Here is a 21,058-nt window from a genome sequence, read left to right on the forward strand (position 1 = left end):
GAAGTGAAGCAGACGGTCCAAATGGAACTCCTCCGTTGGAGCAGCTCTGGCCTCACACCAAGAAACATATTTCCGCCATATACTGTGATAATGTTTCGATGTCACATCCTTCCTAGCTTTGATCAGGGTAGGAATGACCTCCTCCGGAATCCCTTTTTCAGCTAGGATCCGGCGTTCAACCGCCATGCCGTCAAACGCAGCCGCGGTAAGTCTTGGAACAGACAGGGCCCCTGCTGCAGCAGGTCCTGCCTTAGAGGAAGAGGCCACGGATCTTCTGTGAGCAACTCTTGCAGATCCGGATACCAAGTCCTCCTTGCCAATCTGGAACAATGAGAATTGTTCTGACCCATCTTAGTCTTATTAATCTCAACACCTTGGGTATGAGAGGCAGAGGAGGAAACACATAGGCCGATCTGAACACCCATGGTGTCACCAGAGCGTCTACCGCTAATGCCTGAGGGTCTCTTGACCTGGCGCAATACCTCTTTAGCTTTTTGTTGAGACGGGACGCCATCATGTCTATTTGAGGCAGTCCCCACTGATCCACGATCTGTGTGAAGACTTCTTGTTGAAGTCCCCACTCTCCCGGATGCAGGTCGTGCCTGCTGAGGAAGTCCGCCTCCCAGTTGTCCACCCCCGGGATGAACACTGCTTATAGTGCGCTTACATGGCCTTCCGCCCAGCGCAGAATCCTGGTCGCCTCTGCCATGGCCACTCTGCTCCTTGTTCCGCCTTGGCGGTTTTCATGAGCCACTGCCATGATATTGTCCGACTGAATCAGAACCGGTTTGTTCTGAAGCCATTTCTCCGCCTGGCGTAGGGCGTTGTAAATGGCCCTTAACTCCAGGACATTGATGTGAAGACAAGTCTCTAGGCTTGACCAGAGACCTTGGAAATTTCTTCCCAGTGCGACAGGCCCCCAACCTCGGAGACTCGCGCCCGTGGTCACCAGGATCCAGTCCTGAATGCCGAACCTGCGACCCTCAAGGAGGTGAGCACTGTGCAGCCACCACAGGAAAGATACCCTGGCCCTGAGAGACAGGGTGATCCGTTTCTGCATATGTAGATGGGACCCGGACCATTTGTCCAATAGGTCCCATTGGAAAGTCCTCGCATGGAACCTGCCGAAGGGGATGGCCTTGTATGACCAGAACCTTTGTGCAATGATGCACCGAAACCTTTTTTGGCTTTAAAAGGTTCCTGACCAGGGCTATGAGCTCCTGAGCCTTCTCCACCGGAAGAAAAACTCTTTTATGGTCTGTGTCTAGAATCAGGCCCAAAAAGGTCAGAAGCGTTGCAGGTACTAGCTGGGATTTCGGTAAATTGAGAATCCAGCCGTGCATCTGCAACGTCTTCACGGACAGAGACACGCTGTCCAGCAACTTCTCCCGAGATCTCGCCTTTATAAGGAGATCGTCTAAGTACGGGATAATTGTGACTCCCTGCTTGCGCAGGATCACCATCATTTCCGCCATTACCTTGGTGAAAATTCTCGGGGCCGTGGAAAGACCAAATGGCAATGTCTGAAATTGGTAGTGACAATCGTGTACTGCAAATCTCAGAAACGCCTGGTGAGGGGGGAAAATCGGAACATGAAGGTACGCATCCTTTATGCCCAGGGACACCATCCAATCCCCTCCCTCCAGGCTGGCGATGACCATTCTGAGCGATTCCATTTTGAACTTGAACCTCTTCAAGTACAGGTTCAGGGATTTTAGATTTAGAATGGGTCTGATCGAACCGTCCGGTTTCGGTACCACAAACAGGGATGAATAATAACCCTCTCCTTGCTGGAGATGAGGAACCTTGATTATCACCTGTTGAATGTACAATTTGTGAATTGCCACTAACACTAGCTCCCTCTCTGACGGGGAAGCCGGCAGAGCCGATTTGAAAAACCGGCGACGGGGCAGGTCTTCGAATTCCAGTCTGTATCCCTGGGAAACAATCTCTATTGCCCAGGGATCCACCTGTGATTGAACCCAGACGTGGCTGAAAAGACGAAGACGTGCCCCCACTTGATCTGACCCTTCCCCGGAAAGCCCCAGTGTCATGCTGTGGACTTTGCGGAAGTAGGGGAGGACTTCTGCTCCTGGGAACTAGCAGAGTGCAGCTTTTTTCCCTTGCCTTTACCTCTGCCAACGAAGGACGATCCTCGTACCTTCTTGTTTTTATTGGAACGAAAGGACTGCAATTGATAATGTGGTACCTTCTTAGAATGCTGCGGGGGAACATAAGGTAAAAAATTCGATTTACCGTCCGTAGCAGTAGAGACTAGGTCTGAGAGGCCTTCTCCAAACAACTCCTCCCCCTTGTAAAGCAATGACTCCATATGCCGCTTTCAGTCGGCGTCTCCTGTCCACTGTCGGGTCCACAAGAGCCGCCTAGCAGAAATAGACATAGCGGCTATTCTAGAGCTTAGTAAACAAATGTCTCTCTGAGCATCCCTCATATACAAGGCAGCATCTCTGATATGCTCCATGGTCATTAGAATGGTATCCCTATCTAAGGAGTCCATCTCCGTAGATAAAAAGTCTGCCCATGCCACAACAGCACTACAAACCCAGGCCGACGCCATGGCCGGCCTAACTATAGTTCCTGAATGTGTGTAAATGTGCTTCATGGTAATTTCCTGCTTGCGATCAGCAGGATCCTTGAGGGAAGCAGTATCCGGAGAAGGCAGTGCCACCTTCTTGGATAAGCTTGTCAGCGCCTTGTCTACTTTAGGCGCAGATTCCCATCGTATCCGATCCTTCTGTGGAAAAGGATACGCCATGAGAATTCTTCTGGGAACATGGAGTCTCCTATCCGGAGATTCCCAAGCCTTTTCGCATAATTCGCTTAGCTCAAATGAGGACGGAAACGTGACCTCAGGCTTTTTCCCTTTATACATGTGTACCCTCGTGTCAGGGACAGGGGGTTCCTCCGTGATATGCAAAACCTCTTTTATGGCAATAATCATGTACCTAATACCTTTTGCCACCTTCGGCTGCAATTTTGCATCCTCATAGTCGACACTAGAGTCAGTATCTGTGTCGGTATCTGTGTCAGCGACCTGGGATATGGGGCGCTTTTGAGACCCTGAAGGTCCTGGCACCACAGGGACAGGTACTGACTGGCTACCTGACTGATCCCTAGCTTCAGCCTTGTCTAATCTTTTATGCAGGAGATTTACATTTGCATTCAAGACATTCAGCATATCCACCCAGTCCGGTGTCGGCGTTGCCGACCTGACATTCAAGCACTACCCCTCCACATTAAGTGAGCATTCCTCATCAAACATGTCGACACACACGTACAGACACACTGCATACACTCAGGGAAACTTTTTCTGAAGACCGTATCCCCTGAAAGGCCCTTTGGAGAGACAGAGAGAGAGTATGCCAGCACACACCCCAGCGCAACAACCTGGAGACCAACACAGAATGCTTTTCCCCAGCAGCGCTGTATTATACTTTATCCGCCAATTATGTGCCCCCCCCCCCCCCTCTTTTTAAACTCCCTTTACCGTGTGTAAGCAGGGGAGAGTCCGGGGAGCTTCCTCTCAGCGTTCTGTGGAGAGAGAAATGGCGCTGGTGAGTGGTGAGGGAGAAGCCCTGCCCCCTCGGCGGCGGGCTTCTGTCTCGCTCAAAATCGTGTAAAATGGCGGGGGCTCAATTATATACATGTACAGTGCCCAGCTGTACATGTATATACCTATTTGCCATCTAAGAGGTGTTATTATTGCTGCCCAGGGCGCGCCCCCCCCCCCCCCCCCCCGCTGCGCCCTGCACCCATACAGTGACTGGAGTGTGTGAGGTGATGTGGAGCAATGACGCACAGCTGCAGTGCTGTGCGTTACCTCTGTGAAGCTGAAGGCTTCTGCCGCCTGAGACGTCTTCTTGCTTCTGTTCTTCTGGCTGTGAGGAGAACGGCGTCGCGGCTCTGGGAGTGAACACCCAGGACGAACCTGTGTTCACCCCCTCTGAAGCTAATGGTGTTCAGTAGCCGAGGAAGCAGATCCTATCAGTTAAGTAGGTCTGCCCCTCTCTCCTCAGTCCCTCGATGCAGGGAGCCTGTTGCCAGCAGTGCTCCCTGTGAAAAAGTAAAAATCTAAACAAAAATGCTTTCTGTAGCAAAGAACTCAAGAGAGCTCCCTGCAGTGCGCCCTTCATCCTCTGGGCACAGTGTGAAACGGAGGTCTGGAGGAGGGACATAGAGGGAGGAGCCAGTGCACACCCAGAATCCAAAGCTTTCTTAAAGTGCCCTATCTCCTGCGGAGCCCGTCTATTCCCCATGGTCCTTATGGAGTCCCCAGCATCCTCTAGGACGTTAGAGAAACACGAAGCTTGGAGCCAGCACACACACAAAGCTTCAATAGGTAGATATAAACCAAATACCTGGCGCTGACTGTGTACTCTTAAAAGACTACACAGTAATTTACAGCCTCCCCCCCCTTCTACAACTCCCTGTTTACCACACAGGATAGCTGGAGTCGTGTGGAGGGACAGCACTCCCCGTCAGCGTCGCTGTAGGTGTATCTGCAGGGAGAAAATGGCGCTGGAAGCCGCTGGGTCTGCTCTGAGGAGAAGCTCCGCCCTTTGAACATTGCACGTCTTCCCGCACTTTCAAATCTTTATACTGGCCTGAGGTATGGGCTAGCAGCATTACCGAGGTCCCTGACAGCCTTGAGTGACCAGTGTAGGGTATTTGCGCTGGCTCAGGGCGCCCCTCATAGCGCCGCACTGTGTACCGCTGAGCACTCCGGAGTGCAGTTAGTATTGCGCTCCTACCCTGTTGCCGCCATTCACACCGGCTCCCCGCTTGTCGGGTCGCCGGTGACACACTCGCCACCAGAATCTTCTGGCTCTGTTAGGGGGTGGCGGCATGCTGTGGGAGCGAGCGGTTACCTCGAGTGGCTAACGATCATCACCCTCAGGAGCTCAGAGAACTGTCAGCAGAGATAGTGGCCATTAACCTCTCAGGGTTCAACACTACTCCCCCACTAAGTCCCATGAAGCAGGGAGGCTGTTGCCAGCAGTCTCCCTGTACCTAACTCTATAAAAAAAATTATAAAACTAAAAACTCCTAGGATCTCCCTCAGCTGTGACCGGCTCCACCGGGCACATTTTCTAAACTGAGTCTGGTAGGAGGGGCATAGAGGGAGGAGCCAGCCCACACTATTAAACTCTTAAAGTGCCAGTGACTCTTAGTGGACGCGCCTATACCCATGGAACCCCAGCATCCTCTAGGACGTAATAGAAACTGCCAACAGTGTTAGTGCATTGTAACAAAAGTGTCAGCGGAGAGATGTATGGTTATAGAATAGACCACCTTCTAAGCTTCCCAGAATAACAATAGCCCACACAGTTAGCTAGAATATCATCTGCGCACATGAGAGGAGAAAAGGAACTCTCAGTCTAAACATAACTGGATTAGAGAGCAAACCCAGGGATACTGCTCTGTAACCAGAAAAACCACTAGTGTATATTGGCCCTCATTCCGAGTTGATCGTATGTAGCAAATTTTTTCTGCTCGTGCGATCAACTTGACGCCGCCTATGGGGGAGTGTATTTTAGCATAGAAGGGCTGCGATCGCTTGTGCAGCCCTGCTATGCTAAAAATGTTTCCTGCAAAACAAAACAAGACCAGGGCAAGAGTTACTTTCCCTGTGAGACGGAACCAGCGACGAAGGTCCCGGGATTGTAGTCAGACATCCGCCCTCCAAACGCCTGGATCTGCCTGCGTTCGCCTCACCACGCCTTGAAAACTGTCAGTTGACACCCCGGAACGCCTCCCGCCTGTCAGTCTTCATGCGATCGCCGCTGCGATCACTTTCTGCGCTGGTGGCAACCACCGTCGCAGGACACCACCATTGCGGGCACCGCAGTCCCGACCCGCGAAGAACTGCTGCGTGTGAACAGGTCGAATGACCCCCCATTGAGTCTGAATATATGTAGATATAGAAGACCAATGCGGCGTACAGCCAATGCTAAAGGCCTGATCACCACTTCCCTATGTAAGTGCATATGTGAAGCTAAGATATTCAACACGTGAATGGTTCCATACCACCGTATAATTATTAACACTGAAATGAACGTAGAAAGATAGTGACCTTGATGATTGATGTACGTCACCGTGGTGGCGTTGTCCGATTGTACTCAAACAGGTCTGTTCTGTATTAGATGCTGGGACATTGTCAACGTATTGAACACTGACCGCAGTTCCAGAATATTTATCGGGAGTAGAGACTCCTCCTTGGTCCACCGACCCTGAAGAGAGTGTAGTTCCACTCGCTCCCCAACCTCTCAGACTGGCATACGTGGTCAGCAGGACCCAGTTGGATATCCAGAAGGAACGGCCCTTGCTCAATCGTTGGTCCTGAAGCCACCAGTTCAGTGACAGGCGGACCTCCGGAGACAAGGAGATCATGTGAGATCTGATTCGGTGAGGCAGGCCGCCCCACTTGGACTGAATGAACTTCTGTAGAGGGCGAGAATGGAATGGAGCGTACTCCACCATGTCGAAAGCCGACACCATGAGACCTAGCACTTGCATTGCCGAATGTATAGATACTTGGGGAAGAGATGGGAAGCATCGAATCCTGTCCTGAAGCTTCAGGACATTCTCCTGAGACAAGAACAACCGTTGGTTTTGAGTGTCCAATAATGCTCCCAGCTGTACAATGCTCCAAGCAGGAACCAGGGATGATTTCTTCCAGTTGATTAGCCACCCGTGGGCCTTCATGAATGGACCGTCAGATCTAGATGACACAGGAGAAGTTCTGGGGAATTTGCCACAATCAACAAATCGCCTAAAGTATGGTAGGATCCTGACCCCTTGACGGCGGAGTGTAGCAGTCATGACCGCCATTACTTTGGTGAAAACTCGGGGAGCCGTTGTCAAACCAAAGGATAACGCCCAAAATTGGTCATGAAGGTTGCCTACAGCAAACCTCAGGTACTGCTGATGAGACACTGCAATAGGAATATGCAGGTAGGCATCCTGTATGTCCAGGGAGACCATATAGTCCCCAGGCTCCAAGAACAGAACAACAAAGCGCAGAGTTTCCATACGAAACTTGGAGACCCGCACATACTTGTTCAAGGACTTCAAATTGAGAATGGGCTGCGAGGACCCGTTCGGTTTCGGGACTAGAACAGCGGTGAATAGTACCCCTTGGCTCTCTGAGCTAGAGGCACCTGTACTACCACTCCTGTGGTCAGGAGGGAATGTACCGCTGAATGCAGAGTGTTTGCCTTTGCCGGGTCCAGAGGAACATCTGTCAGGCAAAATCGCGGGGGACGATTCTTGAAGGGTACGGCGTAACCTCGAGTGACGACTTCCCTTACCCAGGCATTGGAAGTGCTCTTCAACCATTCCTGGGAAAAACCTAGAAGTCGGCCCCCCACACTGGGATCCCCCAGAGGGAGGCACGCTCCGTCATGCGGCAGGCTTGTCAGTTTTGGAAGCAGGCTGGGCTTGGCAAGCCTTGCCAAGACCGGTCTGGGCTTGGCAAGTCTGGAAGCACGAGTTTGCTTTGGGAACGCCTGACTTTTTGCTTTACCTGGAAGACGAAAGGGCAGAGGCAAAGTATTTTTAGCCTTCTGCGTGGATGAAGCCGTACTTGGTAGGCAAGCTGTTTTAGCAGTAGGCAGATCAGCCACAATCTTATTGAGGTCTTCTCCAAAGAGAATGTCTTCCTTGAAAGGAAGCACCTCCAGGGTTTTCTTGGAATCCATATCCACCGACCAGGATCTCAACCAAAGGATACATCTGGCCAAGACGGACGTAGTAGCAGCCTTGGCCGCCAGCTCCCCGGCATCGGAGGCCACCTCCTTAAGGTACAGAGAAGCTGTGGCAATATACGAGAGACATTGTCAAGCATGCTCAGATGCGTTGGAAGACAGCTCTGCCTCTAGCTCCTGAGCCCACGCTTCAACAGCTTCAGCAGCCCATGTTGCTGCAATGGTTGGCCTATTGCACAGCCCCTGTTAGGGTGTAAATCGCTTTCAAACAACCCTCCACACGTCTATCCGTTGCTTCCTTCAGAGAGGTGACGGTAGTTACTGGCAGAGGAGAGGAAACTACCATGCGTGCCACATGAGAATCTACAAGCGGAGGAGTTCCCAATTTTTACATAGCTCCGCAGAGAGAGGATAGCGAGCCAACAGTCTCTTACGTGAATTTCGTCCCCGGATTTTCCCAGAATTCCTGACATATGTCAGCCAGGTGTTGAGAATGAGGTGAAACTTTTTTAACCACTTTCTTACGTTTAAATCTGTCCGGCTTTTTAGAGACAGCCTCAGGCTCAGGTTCATCAGAGACCTGAAGAATGAGCCTGATAGCCTCAGTCAAATCAGGGACATCCACCATTGAGTTCCCTTCACCATCAGAAGCATCTGAGCCAGTGTCTGTGGGGTCGGTATATGCACCATCCTCCTCAGAGGATGTGTCTGGGATAGCAGTGGATTGTGAGTAGGTAATGGCCCATTTAGAAGACGTCTTAGTCTTAGGTGGGCGAGAGTGAGATTTAGTCAGTGACCGGTTCAGTTGCTGTAATTGAGTGGAGATTTGATCTGCCCATGGCGGATTAATTGCAGGGACCATAAACTGCTGCATTGGCGCCAGTTTAGTTACAGTCGAGTTTAACAGCGTGGAAAAGGTAGACCAAGATGGGTCATTTGTTGCCCCTGGTGCTGCAGACCCACTAAGGGGTAAGGAACCCCCTGAACCTGAACTCTCTGCTGCCAAATTTTCCTCCAATGTGGGAGAAACCCCAGCTCCGTTCCCTCGTGTAGATGACATAACAAGAAGCACAATATTGGGCAACCTGGTACAATTCCTAGCAGCGATATACCTAGCAAGAACTCCCAGTGTAGTGTGACTTTCCCGTCAGCACAAACCGGGAATCCAAGAGATATATGGGGACTATAAATCACAAAGAAAAATACACAGCAAGTATATCTTGTGAAATACCTATATTATTCCTAAAACCTGACACACTTAGCCCCTCAGGTTTCAGAATATAGGAGTAGCACGCTGAGAGAAATACCCGATATGGCAGCCACGCAGCAGCTACATGCACACACACACATATAGTCACAAGCGTACCATGCAGAAATTATGCACCATAAAACTGCACTCGACTAGCAATACAAAGTAATAGTAAGTATAGCTATATATGTAAACAATAGATATAACAAAGCACAGTAGATACTGGATGTATATCACAGGGTGTTTGTACCACACAGCCCTGAATGTATACACTCTTTCTTAACTAACACTGTCCCAGTTACAGGTAGAATATTTAAGTGTCCTGTAAAATGCACAGCGCTGGCAATCAAGCAGCTTTACAGAGGAGGATTTGCCCCAGCAGTTCCAAGAACAGCGCAGCTCCGTGTGATGGCGGCTGACAGGGAGTGAGGGAGAGATATATGCAGCTCCAGGGCAGGGAAAATTTACCCAAATGGCGCCCTGGGGTTGGGAGAGGGGCTACAGGTAAGGCCTTATCCCCCTTCTGGCTTCCCCACCAGGCGCTGCGGGCTTTGATTAAAACTGGGTTTTTAAGAGAGAAAAAGCCCCACCCGTGCCCTGTGTCACAGTGGCTAGTGGAGCGGCTGCCCTTTACAGTGTCCACACCAGCGCGCGCGGCCCGCCTCCCACGGCCGCGTTGGATCACGGTTACCAGTGAGCCAAAGAGACCCATTACCTCCCCTTGTACCTGCGGCCACGCGATCGTGGAGGTCAGCGGCGGGTGTGTGTGATTAACAGAAGGACACCGGAGCCTCTGCTGTAGTTACCTGGCAACCAGGGCGCGAGAGTATACAGCGCCGCTGGGGGAGTGATGGAGCTGCAGCAAAGGATGTCTCATGTGACATGCATAAAAGCTGCAGTCCTTGAAGTCTTCAAAAGTTATTTTCTTCTGATTAAGCTATAATATGGGCTGCAATGGCAGCCCCCCTGTTGATTGCCTGCTTACTGCATGGCACCAACTTACAAACTGAGCTCCTGTGCACGGAGGCAGGGTTATAGATGAAGCGGCGCTGTGCATCTTGGGAACAGTCAAAGCTTTGAGCCTGTTGGTGCCTCGGATCAAGATTCTACTCTACACCCCGATGTTAATCCTTGTGGAGCCCAGTGTACCCAGCAGCAGAAATACACTTAACAGCGAGCTCCTTATCAATTTAGAGAAGGTATCTAAGCCAGCAAGCGCCAGAATAGAATCTGCAGCTGGCCGCTAATGCCGGCAGTAAACGCTGCCCCGGAACTTCACTAGTGCTGCGTTCGCAGGTACAAGGATAGGGCATCTGGAATAGCCAGCGCAATGACCTAACTACGCTGGGAGGCGCCCAGAGCTAAGGAACTCACAGTGGTGGGATACTCACCGCTGTCTATGCCATCCAGTGTGTGGGGGACCGTGGGACCAGACAGCAGCTTCTCAATAAGCTGTGTTGGATACCCAGGGTCCGCTGATCCTGTGGCCGGACACCTGGACACAAGCTTTTCAATGAGCAGTGAAGGGCTCCCCCCGGAGGCTCTCTCTGTTGCAGACAGACTGTAGAAGCATACACAGCCTGGCCGTTGAAGTCTTCAGTGAAGATCACGCAAAATAAATAAAAATAAAATGCAAAAAGGATTGGAGACAGCCCTTGTAGCACCCGGCTCCCTTGAGGCTATAATCTAAACTGGGCTTGGAGGGACACAGAGGGGGAGGAGCCAGCTACACTTTCTGAGAAAACTGAAGTACCAGTCTCTAATTATCGACCCGGCTATACCCCATTGTCTGTGTTCCAGTGTCCCCTAGTGGATAAAGGGGAAAAGAAGACTTTGTGACTTTTTTCTATAATAAGTATCTGTTACTCACCTGTGCTGGTATCTGTAGGGCTTTCCTCCTTACACTGATCACCCATCACACACGTGTCTCCATCCACATGTATACCTCGTATTTTAATATCAGTCAGATCTTCACCCTATGTAAACCACAAAACAATAAAATATTCCTTCTAAATTAAAACACAAAACAACAAAATAACACTTTAATGTCTGATTTCATTCATTGAGAATAAATCAGTAGAAGATCAGAGTATTAGACATACACAGCTTCCCTACAGATCAAATAGTGATAATCACTTTGGTATTTGATGAGACCCTAAATCCCACCTACCTGATCCTCCTGTGGGGTCCTGTGATTCTCCTGTGTACAATCCTTGGAATAAAGAGGACGGGGACATCTCTCTGGGGTATCTCGGTTACTGGTTCCATCTGTAGGAGACACACAGTGAGGTAAAGTTACTAAGATGGGAGTTCTATTTAAGATGGGATGTTGATCATATCAACCAACCAGATTCCAGGTATTATCTTCTAAAATGTGCTAGATAAATAAGAAGTAGAATCTGATTGGTTGCTATGGGCAACATCCCATCTTAAATAGAACTCCCATCTTAGTAAATTTACCCCAGTGTCTATGTGATTATCATAGGACATGTGCTCATTTACCAAAGCAACCCATAGTTTTAAAGAGAAAGCAGCAATGGCTGCCTATACAGTATGTTTTGTATGTTACAACCTTAAAGTTACTGTAATAAACGGGAACACCAGCAGGCTCATTAAATTCTCTAAAGATATGAACAAGGGTCTCCACATATCCAGCAGTGTGACACATTTTGGGCACCATCACAGGAATATGGACAGAACGAGCACCCAGCCTCTACCACATTACTACTGATGGAGGAGCTGAGAAATAGAAGGATATCTCAGACCATTGTGTGCCTGAAGAAGCCTCAACAAGAACTTTGTCCCACTTGAGAACACTATTCAGCAAGGCATTCACTATGGAAGTCTGTAAACGTACCATAGGCTGATCCCATACACAGAACCTCATACTGAGTGTTCAGAAGACAGGACAGAAAAAGCTTCATTCCATCATACATACAAAATGTATACATGTTAGAGCCTTTCCCCAAAGTCCCCGGGGACAGAGGATAACTGGGACATAGAGATGGGGTGTACAGGCAAAAGGCCAAACTTCTTCCCCTCTATACCCCATTGTCTGCCTTGTACCTTCTGTATTTTACTAACAAGTCCTAGAAGACAGCTTCAGGAGCACAGAACAAGAGGGAGAAGAGAAAAACTAGATAAACACCAACAGAGAGTGTAATGGGAGGCTGTCCAGTGTTCCCCAGTGGCCTCAGAGATAAAGATTGTACATAAGTATAAAGTTCCCAATTTCAAGAGTGTGACCGGACAGCTTTAATGACAGCTCCACCACATTGCTCATAATAGGCAGACATCAATACCATTGCTGATAATAGCCACCTATGGTGATACAAGTTGCCTGGAAACATCTGTGGCTGCAGACTCAGCAGTTTATTGGCCACACCCATACTGCACCGGCCAAGTGGTTGTCTTGTTCCTATCTCCTACTCCAGACTTGGCAGTCTGGTAGATGGCAGGGGAGCCCTGGAGCAACCTCTGCCATGTACCTGACGGCTGTTGTCTTGAGACCTGGGCTGTACCTCCAGGAGCCGGCAGTGAGGTCACCCCCACCCCTTCACCAGTTGGTGCGGAAATGCCTGTGACAGACTTTGCACAGTGCCCCTCAGTGTGTAAACTCCTCCCTACGGTCACCTAATCTGGCAGCCTCTGAGGAGCTTTGGGTCCCCATAGTGCACTCACAACCCCCTGTCTGGATTTCTCCCCTGGAAGGCCTGGAAGAAAATACTGTCAGGCAATTTGCAACACACATAAGCCGCCCCCTGCCATGTGCAGCAACCATGCTGCATATTATACCACCTGTGGTCCCGTGTCTGCTTGGCCTACCAGTCTCCTAAACCACAGTCTCCTGGTACTGTATTGTGCTCTCTATTCTGTCTGGGATCAGCTAGATTATCTGCATTTGATAAATCTGCACGGGGGGGGGGGGTTGGAATAGTGCCGCCTGCTTAGCCTCTTTACTGAGGAGGAGTAAAAACTCCCACCTCTGGCAATCCCCGCCACAGCCCACAGCTCATCATTCTAGTGCTGATGCTTTGTGTCTCACCTCCCAGCCGGCTCCAGTGGGCATGTGCGAGATCTCTCGTGCAGCCAGTAGCAGCAGCAGCTAGTGACAGTGGTGTGACTGGGGCAATAACACCTGCAGCGGTCATAATCAATAGCTGCAGGTGTCAGAACGGCCAGTGCCACTGACTGTTCATACATTGCTGGGCACATTGGCGCGCTAGCTTACAGTTAGCACACACCGGCACAGTAATACATGGGAGAGAAGTAGTATTGGGGCACATAACATGCGCCGACATCCACCATACCGACTCTTCATACAGCTACACCCGATTCTTCATTGCTTCCATCAGCCCATGAGCCTCTACTGTCCTCGTGTAGTTAGTCCTGGTATGGCAGTTGTATAGGTAAAGGAACAGGGTTCTTTATAGGAGTACAATGGCTATAAGCTGGCACACAGGCATCGGATAGCAAACAGGGACAATCCAAAGGCACCAGGTGGGGATTCAGTCCAGAAACTGACACCTCAAGCAGATGGCTTAGGACCTCATTCAGTAAGGGTGGCTTTTTAGCAGAATTTACAAGATTTCACTCGCATGCTTGGGGCCACCCATAGCAGGGCATGGCCGCTCAGCATGCTGTCCGCCGACCACCTGCTGCAATCACGCTGAAATTGCGGCGCAACCGCAATTTCAGCGTGATCGCAGAAATTATGGAAGCCTCCTGCCAGCGCAGCCTGGCTGCGACAGCAGGAGGCCGCTGACTTTCTTTAATGATTGTAGCAGCTGCGTGTGACGCAGCCACCCCGATAACGCCAACACACCCCGTTCACGCCGACACGCCTCCGTTTCGATCGCCCCCCCTCCATGAACGCCTCTGTCTGTCAATCAGGCAGAGAGGTTCGTAATTACTGCGGACGTATGCGCAGGATGGGACCTTTGTATGCGTGGCAAACTTAATTATTGCAGTAGGATCGCAAATTGCGATCCAACCTGAATACCCCTTTAGTTCTGATCCCTAGATGCACAATCCAGCTGATCTCCCAATCAGAGCATAACCCCATAGATCAGGTCATTGGCTCCCACGCTCTCTCTCTCACTGCTTTCTCTACCACCCCCAGCAGCCCCCGTGGGAACTGAAAACACCCACTGTCAGTGGGGGCACCCTGTTTGGCTTACTAATACCCGGGGCCACTCCTCTCTACCTCCCCCCCAGGTTACTCACCCACTGTGAAATAAGGTAAAAGTGAAAAGTATCACACTACCCAATGAAGACTAAATCTAAGTTTTATTAATATGCGTTCCATAACAGTGCTGTGGTAAGAAAACAGGTAGAATAAAGTTAAACAACTAGAAACAGATGGTAACCCCACTTGTTCATCCACATGGGGCGTATGACATGCAATAGGCGGAATCAATCATGTGATACATCACCAGGCCAAAGCTTAGATATTTATTTATTTTTTTTAAATATATATTTATTGAGAAGGGAACATGTAATAAAATATAGGTCATATGTCACAATGTTTGCGAGGATGCATCAATCACTGCGGTGTACAGATATTATCAATCAAAAAGCTGAACCAAAACTTTAGTCAGTATAGGCAAGGTTATGAGGACAATCAACCATATACATATCAAACGGGGGAATGCAATAACAGTTGACAGGTTTAAAAGGGGAGTGAGTCTTGAATGAGAGATTCCGTATTATACCACGTTGTTAACCTAACTACTCTACGCACATATTCCCTAGTAGCAGTTGGCAGCGTATATAAGTAGGGTAACCAAATGGCAAAAAATTTGGGGCGCGGGACTCCGCATCCAGGGAACAATCAACCCAGTCCATTTGATAGAGATACGTTAAACGTGGTAGCATGAGGGAGAGGGGTATCGGCTCCGAATGTATCCTTTGGGATAGGATAATTTTCTTTGCTGCAGCGGCCACACGGGCCAACAGTAATTTCATTCCTTTGGAATGTGGGGGATCCTGGGTCTGCACGGAGTTCCAGAAAGCCCAAGCCATTGTGATATTAAAGGAGATGCGAAGTTCCATATTAATATAGGTTTGGACTTCCATCCAAAATGACTGTACTACCGGGCATGTCCAGAGACAATGAATAATATCGGCATCGGGGGAGTTACATTTAAAACATAAAGAGTTGTCAGATACTCCAGTGAGGAACCTAAGTCTAGGGGTGTAGTAGGCTCTATGTAATATCTTAAAGTGCATCTCTGCATAGGAAGATGAGACTAGTTGTTTATTTAGTAAACCACACCACCGAATCACCGTCAGAAGATCAGTGTCTGGGAAGTCGTCTATCCATTTGGCCATCCCTGTTGTGAGCTTAGATAGATCCAACCTCCGCCTAGTGTGAGAATATATTAAAGAAGTATTATACGGTGCTCCCGGGGACTGTCGTACCAGACCATCCAGGGGAAAGGTGCGATCAGGAGGGTGTAGTCGTGATATTATGCTAGTGGCGAAACTACGGATTTGGAAAAAGGCAAACAGGGGAAAATGAAGAGTGGGGAATTTGTCTTTTAGTTGTGCTATAGTCAATATTGCGGAGCATTCTGTATTCAAAAATTGATATAGAAGGGAGAGGCCCTGGAGATGCCAACCGTGAACAATCCTATTATCTTCTCCACCCTGAAAGCGCGGATTACGCCACACAGGCTGAAATAATGAATCCGTTAGGGATAGACCTAGGCGTTTCCCGAGTTTACGCCAAGCTATACATGGCGTATATATTAATGGATTATGAAGTCTGTCATGTTGATGGGGAATAGCAGCAAAATGCAACAAGTGTACTAGTGTGTGTTGAGGTGAGAGAGCCTGTTCCAAAGCACCGTTAACGAAATTATCACGATCCCCTATCCAATCCAGAGCATATCTGTAGTTGGCGGCTAGGGAATAGTCTTCAGGACAGGGGAGATTAATACCACCGAGTGAGAGGGGTTGTTTTAGTTTAATAAGTGAGATGCGGGGACGTTTGTTTGCCCAAATAAATTTAGTAAGGGCTTTGTTGATAGAATGGACATCTTGTTTGGACAATATAAATGGGAGCATCTGGATTGGGTAGAGTAGCCGGGGGAAGGAGATCATCTTATATAGATGACACCGACCCAGATAAGAAATAGGGAGATGTTGCCATTTCAAAAAATCATTCGTCATTTGGGTAATGTGGTAAGAAAAGTTCACCGTATATAGGTCAGTGAGGAGTGGCGGGATGCGAAGACCCAGATATTTTAAGTAACTGTGGGCCCATTTGAAGGGAAATGAATCGCCCCAATCCCGTGCCGCCTCCCCTCCCAACGCCAGCGCCTCTGTCTTATCAAAATTGATAAGAAATCCAGAAATTAAATTAAAGTCATGCAGTGTGGTCAGTAACGATGGAAATGCCTGTTTGGGGTCAGTAAAATATAATAACAGGTCGTCAGCAAAAGCCGATACCTTAACTTCGTTGTTACCTACCTTAATACCTTGCCAATTGGGATTTTGTATAAAATGACGTATCAATGGGTCTAAGGCTAGATTGAATAGCAGAGGGGAAAGAGGGCATCCCTGGCGGGTCCCTCTACCTAACGTAAAGGCAGACAAGTTTAAGCCATTTACAGTCAGGTGTGCCTGAGGTAGTGTGTACAACATTTTGAACAGATGAATGAATTCCTCACCGAATTGCTGGGCATGAAAAATACGATGCAAATGTGACCAAGAGACACAATCAAACGCCTTATCGGCGTCACAACTAACTATAAGGGCGTCGGGGCAGGCAGTTTGTTGTGCACTATACATTGCTGCAATCAGTGTGCGGATATTATGAACTGAGGTTCTACCTTTGACAAACCCTGTTTGGGCAGGATGTAGGACCCTATTCAGGATTGGTTGAAGTCTCATTGCAATTAGTTTTGTGAAAAGCTTCAGGTCCTGATTCAATAATGATATTGGTCTGTAGGATTGAGTATATCGGGGATCTTTTCCCGGTTTCGTAAATAACACAATTCTGGCATCTCCAAATCCCATAGGGGGAGGTTTTCCCTCCAACAGTGCATTGAAAAGGGATAATAAATGAGGTGCCAGATGAGGGGCCAGAATTCGATAATACTCCGCCCCAAATCCATCCGGGCCAGGAGACTTACCATTGGGTAATGTGTTAATCAAGGAAAGTAGTTCCGGTTCTGTGACCGGTTCAGTTAAGGATTGTCTTTCCTCTTCCGTTAAAACAGGTAGTTTTGCCCTCTCAAGGAATTGTGTTCCAAGAGTCGGATGATCCGGGGGGGCTTCATAGAGAGTGTTATAGTATTGTAAGAAGGCCTCAGATATTGAGGGGGTATCAAAGATGGTTGTAGATGAATCTGTGATTAGTTGGGGGATACGAGAAGGAGCGGAGTATGACCGTACCAAGTTAGCCAATAGCTTCCCGGATTTATATCCCCCTCGAAAAAATCTATTCCGTTGTAGATCATACGAGAATCTCGCCCGCTCCGTACATAGTGAGTCATACATTTGCTTAGCAGCAAGATAGGCCTGCCTGTTGCCGGGTGAGTCCTGCAACAAAAGTGTGCCATAAGTTTTGGTCAGGTTACAAGCGAGGTCCCGTATTTGGGTCGCAAGCTGCTAGCGTCTCCTAGAGACGTATTCCATAATATGTCCTCGGATCACTGGCTTCGAAGCCGACCAAAACAAATTGATATCCTCCATATGTGTACTATTATCTGCTACATAGTTCTGGAATGTTTGTTCCAGATGGGTGCAAAAATCAGAGGATTTCGTGAGATACGCTGGAAATCTCCAATTGTATGATTGGGAGATAGGGGACTGTAGGTTAAGGGTAAACCATACTGGGGCATGGTCAGATAATGCTATGGGTTCTATTTTAGGATCAGCCACGCGCTGTAGTAGGGTGTCAGCTATTAACCAATAGTCAAGGCGAGCGGAGGAGTGGTGTGGATGGGAGTAAAATGTGTACTCCCGGGAGTCAGGGTGTTGGCATCTCCAGGGGTCGCAGAGTCGCAACGAATCGGTCAATAGGGATAGGGATTGGGGAGGTGTAGAAATATGCGATCTAGCAGAGGTGGATCTATCCAAACCCGGAGACTGGACAGTATTGAAGTCTCCGCCTAAAATAATCTCCCCCTCCGCCCATTCTTGGAGCTTGTTGTAAATGTTAGAGAAAAAGAGTGAGTTGGGACCATTAGGCGCGTATATAGTGGCTAAGGTGTAAAAAACGCCAAAAATAGTGATTTTAATGAATAAATAGCGACCTTCAGGGTCACTAAGACTATCATTTATTTGGTACGTGAGATGTTTACTAAAAAGAATCAGTACACCTCTCCGTTTGGCTGTGTAAGAGGCCGATTTAAATTCCCCTATCCAAGAATCTCTCACAACGTTAGGATCCGTATTTTTCCAATGAGTTTCTTGCAAGAGGGCTATGTCAGGTTTTAGACGTTTAAGATAGGAGAGGATCTTTCTTCTTTTGACTGGGGTATTGAGGCCCTCAACATTCCAGGTTACTAATTTGATATGGGACTGTACTCTAGTGGAGGTGGCGACATTCAATGACATTTAGCCTATACCTGCTCTAGGCCAAGATTCCCATTTAGCTAATAAGGAGAAACCCAGCCAGCCCGTCCCAGCGAGCGGGCTAGTGAGCCTGGTGTCTGTACCTAAGCAGCTTAAGGATAGAAGGAGCAGCAGTGACAATGACATATGGAAAATTTGAACAACTTCTAAATCAAAATCCCTACTCAAAAATATTTTAAATATTATACGAACCAAAGCGTACAGGTCAATGGGATGGTCCACCAAGACGCCGAATAGATTCCAACTGAACACATGCGTGTGGCGGGGAACCGTGCCAAAAGACCATATAATAATCAAACATAACAATAACAAATAAGTAAAGAGAAAAGGGGGGGTGGGGTTAAATCGGAGAGGGGGAGGAAGAGAAAGAGTCAGAGAGGGAGGAGAGCAGTTCGAGAAGAGTTGAGAACAGTAAGATATGTGGCCGTAGAAAGAAGGAATGATTCGGTAAATACAATACAGTATAGATGACAATATACCCACATATACTATAGACAAAAAATATATCAACCAGTGGTAGGACCCACTCTTAATAATTACGAAGAACCGGAATGTGTACTATTCAAGAAGATGAGGAGAAACAAGGCCATAAGGTATCAGTCATCATCGTCCATCCCGGCCGAGGTGTGTGGGGATAGTGAGTCTACAAAGTTCTTGGCCGTCTTCGGATTCTCAAAGAAGTAGGCCTTTCCCGCATGATTGACTCTCAATTTGGCCGGATAAAGAAGCGCAAAGCGGTGGCCCAGTTCGAAAAGTCTCTTGCAGATGGGCGAGAATTCTCTCCGTTGGGCAGCCACCATATAGGAAAAATCCTGAAAAAGCAACAATTTAGCATCTTGGTATTTCAAGTCGGCACATTTTCTGTAGGCATCCAGTAGCATGACCTTGTCAGCGTAGTTAAGGACTCTCAATATGACGGGCCGGGGTCTATCATTTGTGGATTGCCGCTCCGGGCCTATACGGTGTACACGTTCCACTACAATGGATCCTGAGCTCGAAACACAGCCCAGCTCCCGGGGCATCCACTGAGAAACAAGCGTCATGAGGTCACGGGGTTTCACCGATTCCAGTAGGCCGATGAGGCGCACATTATTTCTCCTATTTCTGTTTTCCAGGTCCTCAAGCTTATCCTGAATAGATGCCGTAAATTTTTCTTGATCAGAGAGAGCCGTCTTAGCCGTGGTGAGATCATCCTCTAGGTCGGAAATTCTCTGTTCTGCCTCAGTGAGTCGCTGAGCGTGTTGGTTCAATTGAGTGAGAGCGGAGTCAAGCGAATCCTTTAGAGGAGCCAGTTTTTGGTCCAATAACTGGGATAGAATATCTGTTATCTCGTTCGTCGTGCAGGATTTTGCAGAATCCATTGCAGATGCAGACTCAGATCAGGCACGGGGACTGGCTTGCGAGCCCAATGGAGGTGAAGTAGGGCTATCGACCGAGGAGTTATCACGGCCTTGGCCTCTTCCCGGCTGATTGCCACGAGTACCCCGCACCTGCTTGGCCGTAAATTTATCCATCGGGATAGTGAGATGATACTAGCAGTGAGTGCAGCAGTAAATAGCTGAAGATATATAATAATGTGAGTCGCAATATAAAGTTCCACCAGTAGAGGGTGTTCAGCAGATGAATTGGAATATTAGATGTAATATGGCTGAGTAATATTCCTTCAAGAAATAAAATATAAAATATATATACTGGAGGCAGGGTAAGAAAAGGGATTGAGATCCTAGGTCCCCTTTAGTGAGTCCCAGCTAGGCTAGAGAGGACAGCCAGCAGAGATCACGGACCTGCCAGTGACCACAGCCGACTGCCTATGCTAGGGATCTCAGGCTCTCCTGCTCGCCTCCTTCAAGATGGCCGCCGGGTTCAGGGGGAGATGTGTCTGATCAGGAGAAGAGAGCTCCTTCGGGCCACCCAGCGCCCAGGGATCGCCAGAGGGGGACCTGACAGATCAGTGGCCGCCTTCCCGGGGAGTACAGCGCATTTGTGGGTCCGTCGCTGGCGCGGGCGAAGCCGGATCTTCCGCTCCGCCGCCCTGGAAGTCCGCGGCGTGTCGCGGCAAAAATTTAGGTCCCGGCCTGTGGAGGCGATGTAGGCCGCCGGGCTCCGGAGCTCCCCGAACGGTCCCCAGTTCTCTGAAAAGTGTCCCCAGTAGTGGGCCCGGCAGGGCAGGGATGCAGGGTGCAGATGATGGCACAAAGTGCGGGCCAGCGGCAGGGGGATGCTATAATATAGCAGACGCCGTGTTAGCAGCTCCAGGGCACGTCTTCCTCCCCTGCTGGCCACCCAGGAATCAGCTTAGATATTTTTAAGCAATTATACAATATCGGTGGAAGAATATGATCCTAATACCTGTATGGTGCAAAACAGGAGATCATTTCTCACGCACCACACTTGGTACCTAAGTTAGGTTCAATGTGAGAATCAATTAATTCTACTGTAGTAATAGGCAAGTCTCATAGAGATCTACCAGTATTGATTCACTGCATAGGGGCGT

At 48.8% G+C, this 21,058-nt stretch overlaps 1 protein-coding gene across 3 annotated transcripts in view; it reads right to left on the minus strand.

The window, feature by feature from the left end:
- Window positions 1-21,058, minus strand: part of LOC135057053 (zinc finger protein 260-like) — a 121,700-nt gene that overhangs the window by 42,328 nt on the left and 58,314 nt on the right. For all 3 annotated transcript variants that reach the window (XM_063962934.1, XM_063962933.1, XM_063962932.1), the window contains exons 5-6: window positions 11,147-11,244; window positions 10,847-10,952 (exon numbers count right to left, since the gene is read on the minus strand). In XM_063962934.1, the coding sequence (XP_063819004.1) occupies window positions 10,847-10,952; window positions 11,147-11,244 (204 nt within the window). The remainder of the gene's footprint in view (window positions 1-10,846; window positions 10,953-11,146; window positions 11,245-21,058) is intronic.

The sequence above is a fragment of the Pseudophryne corroboree genome, chromosome 3 (genome assembly GCF_028390025.1).
Source record: "Pseudophryne corroboree isolate aPseCor3 chromosome 3, aPseCor3.hap2, whole genome shotgun sequence".
Classification (NCBI taxonomy): Eukaryota; Metazoa; Chordata; class Amphibia; order Anura; family Myobatrachidae; genus Pseudophryne; species Pseudophryne corroboree.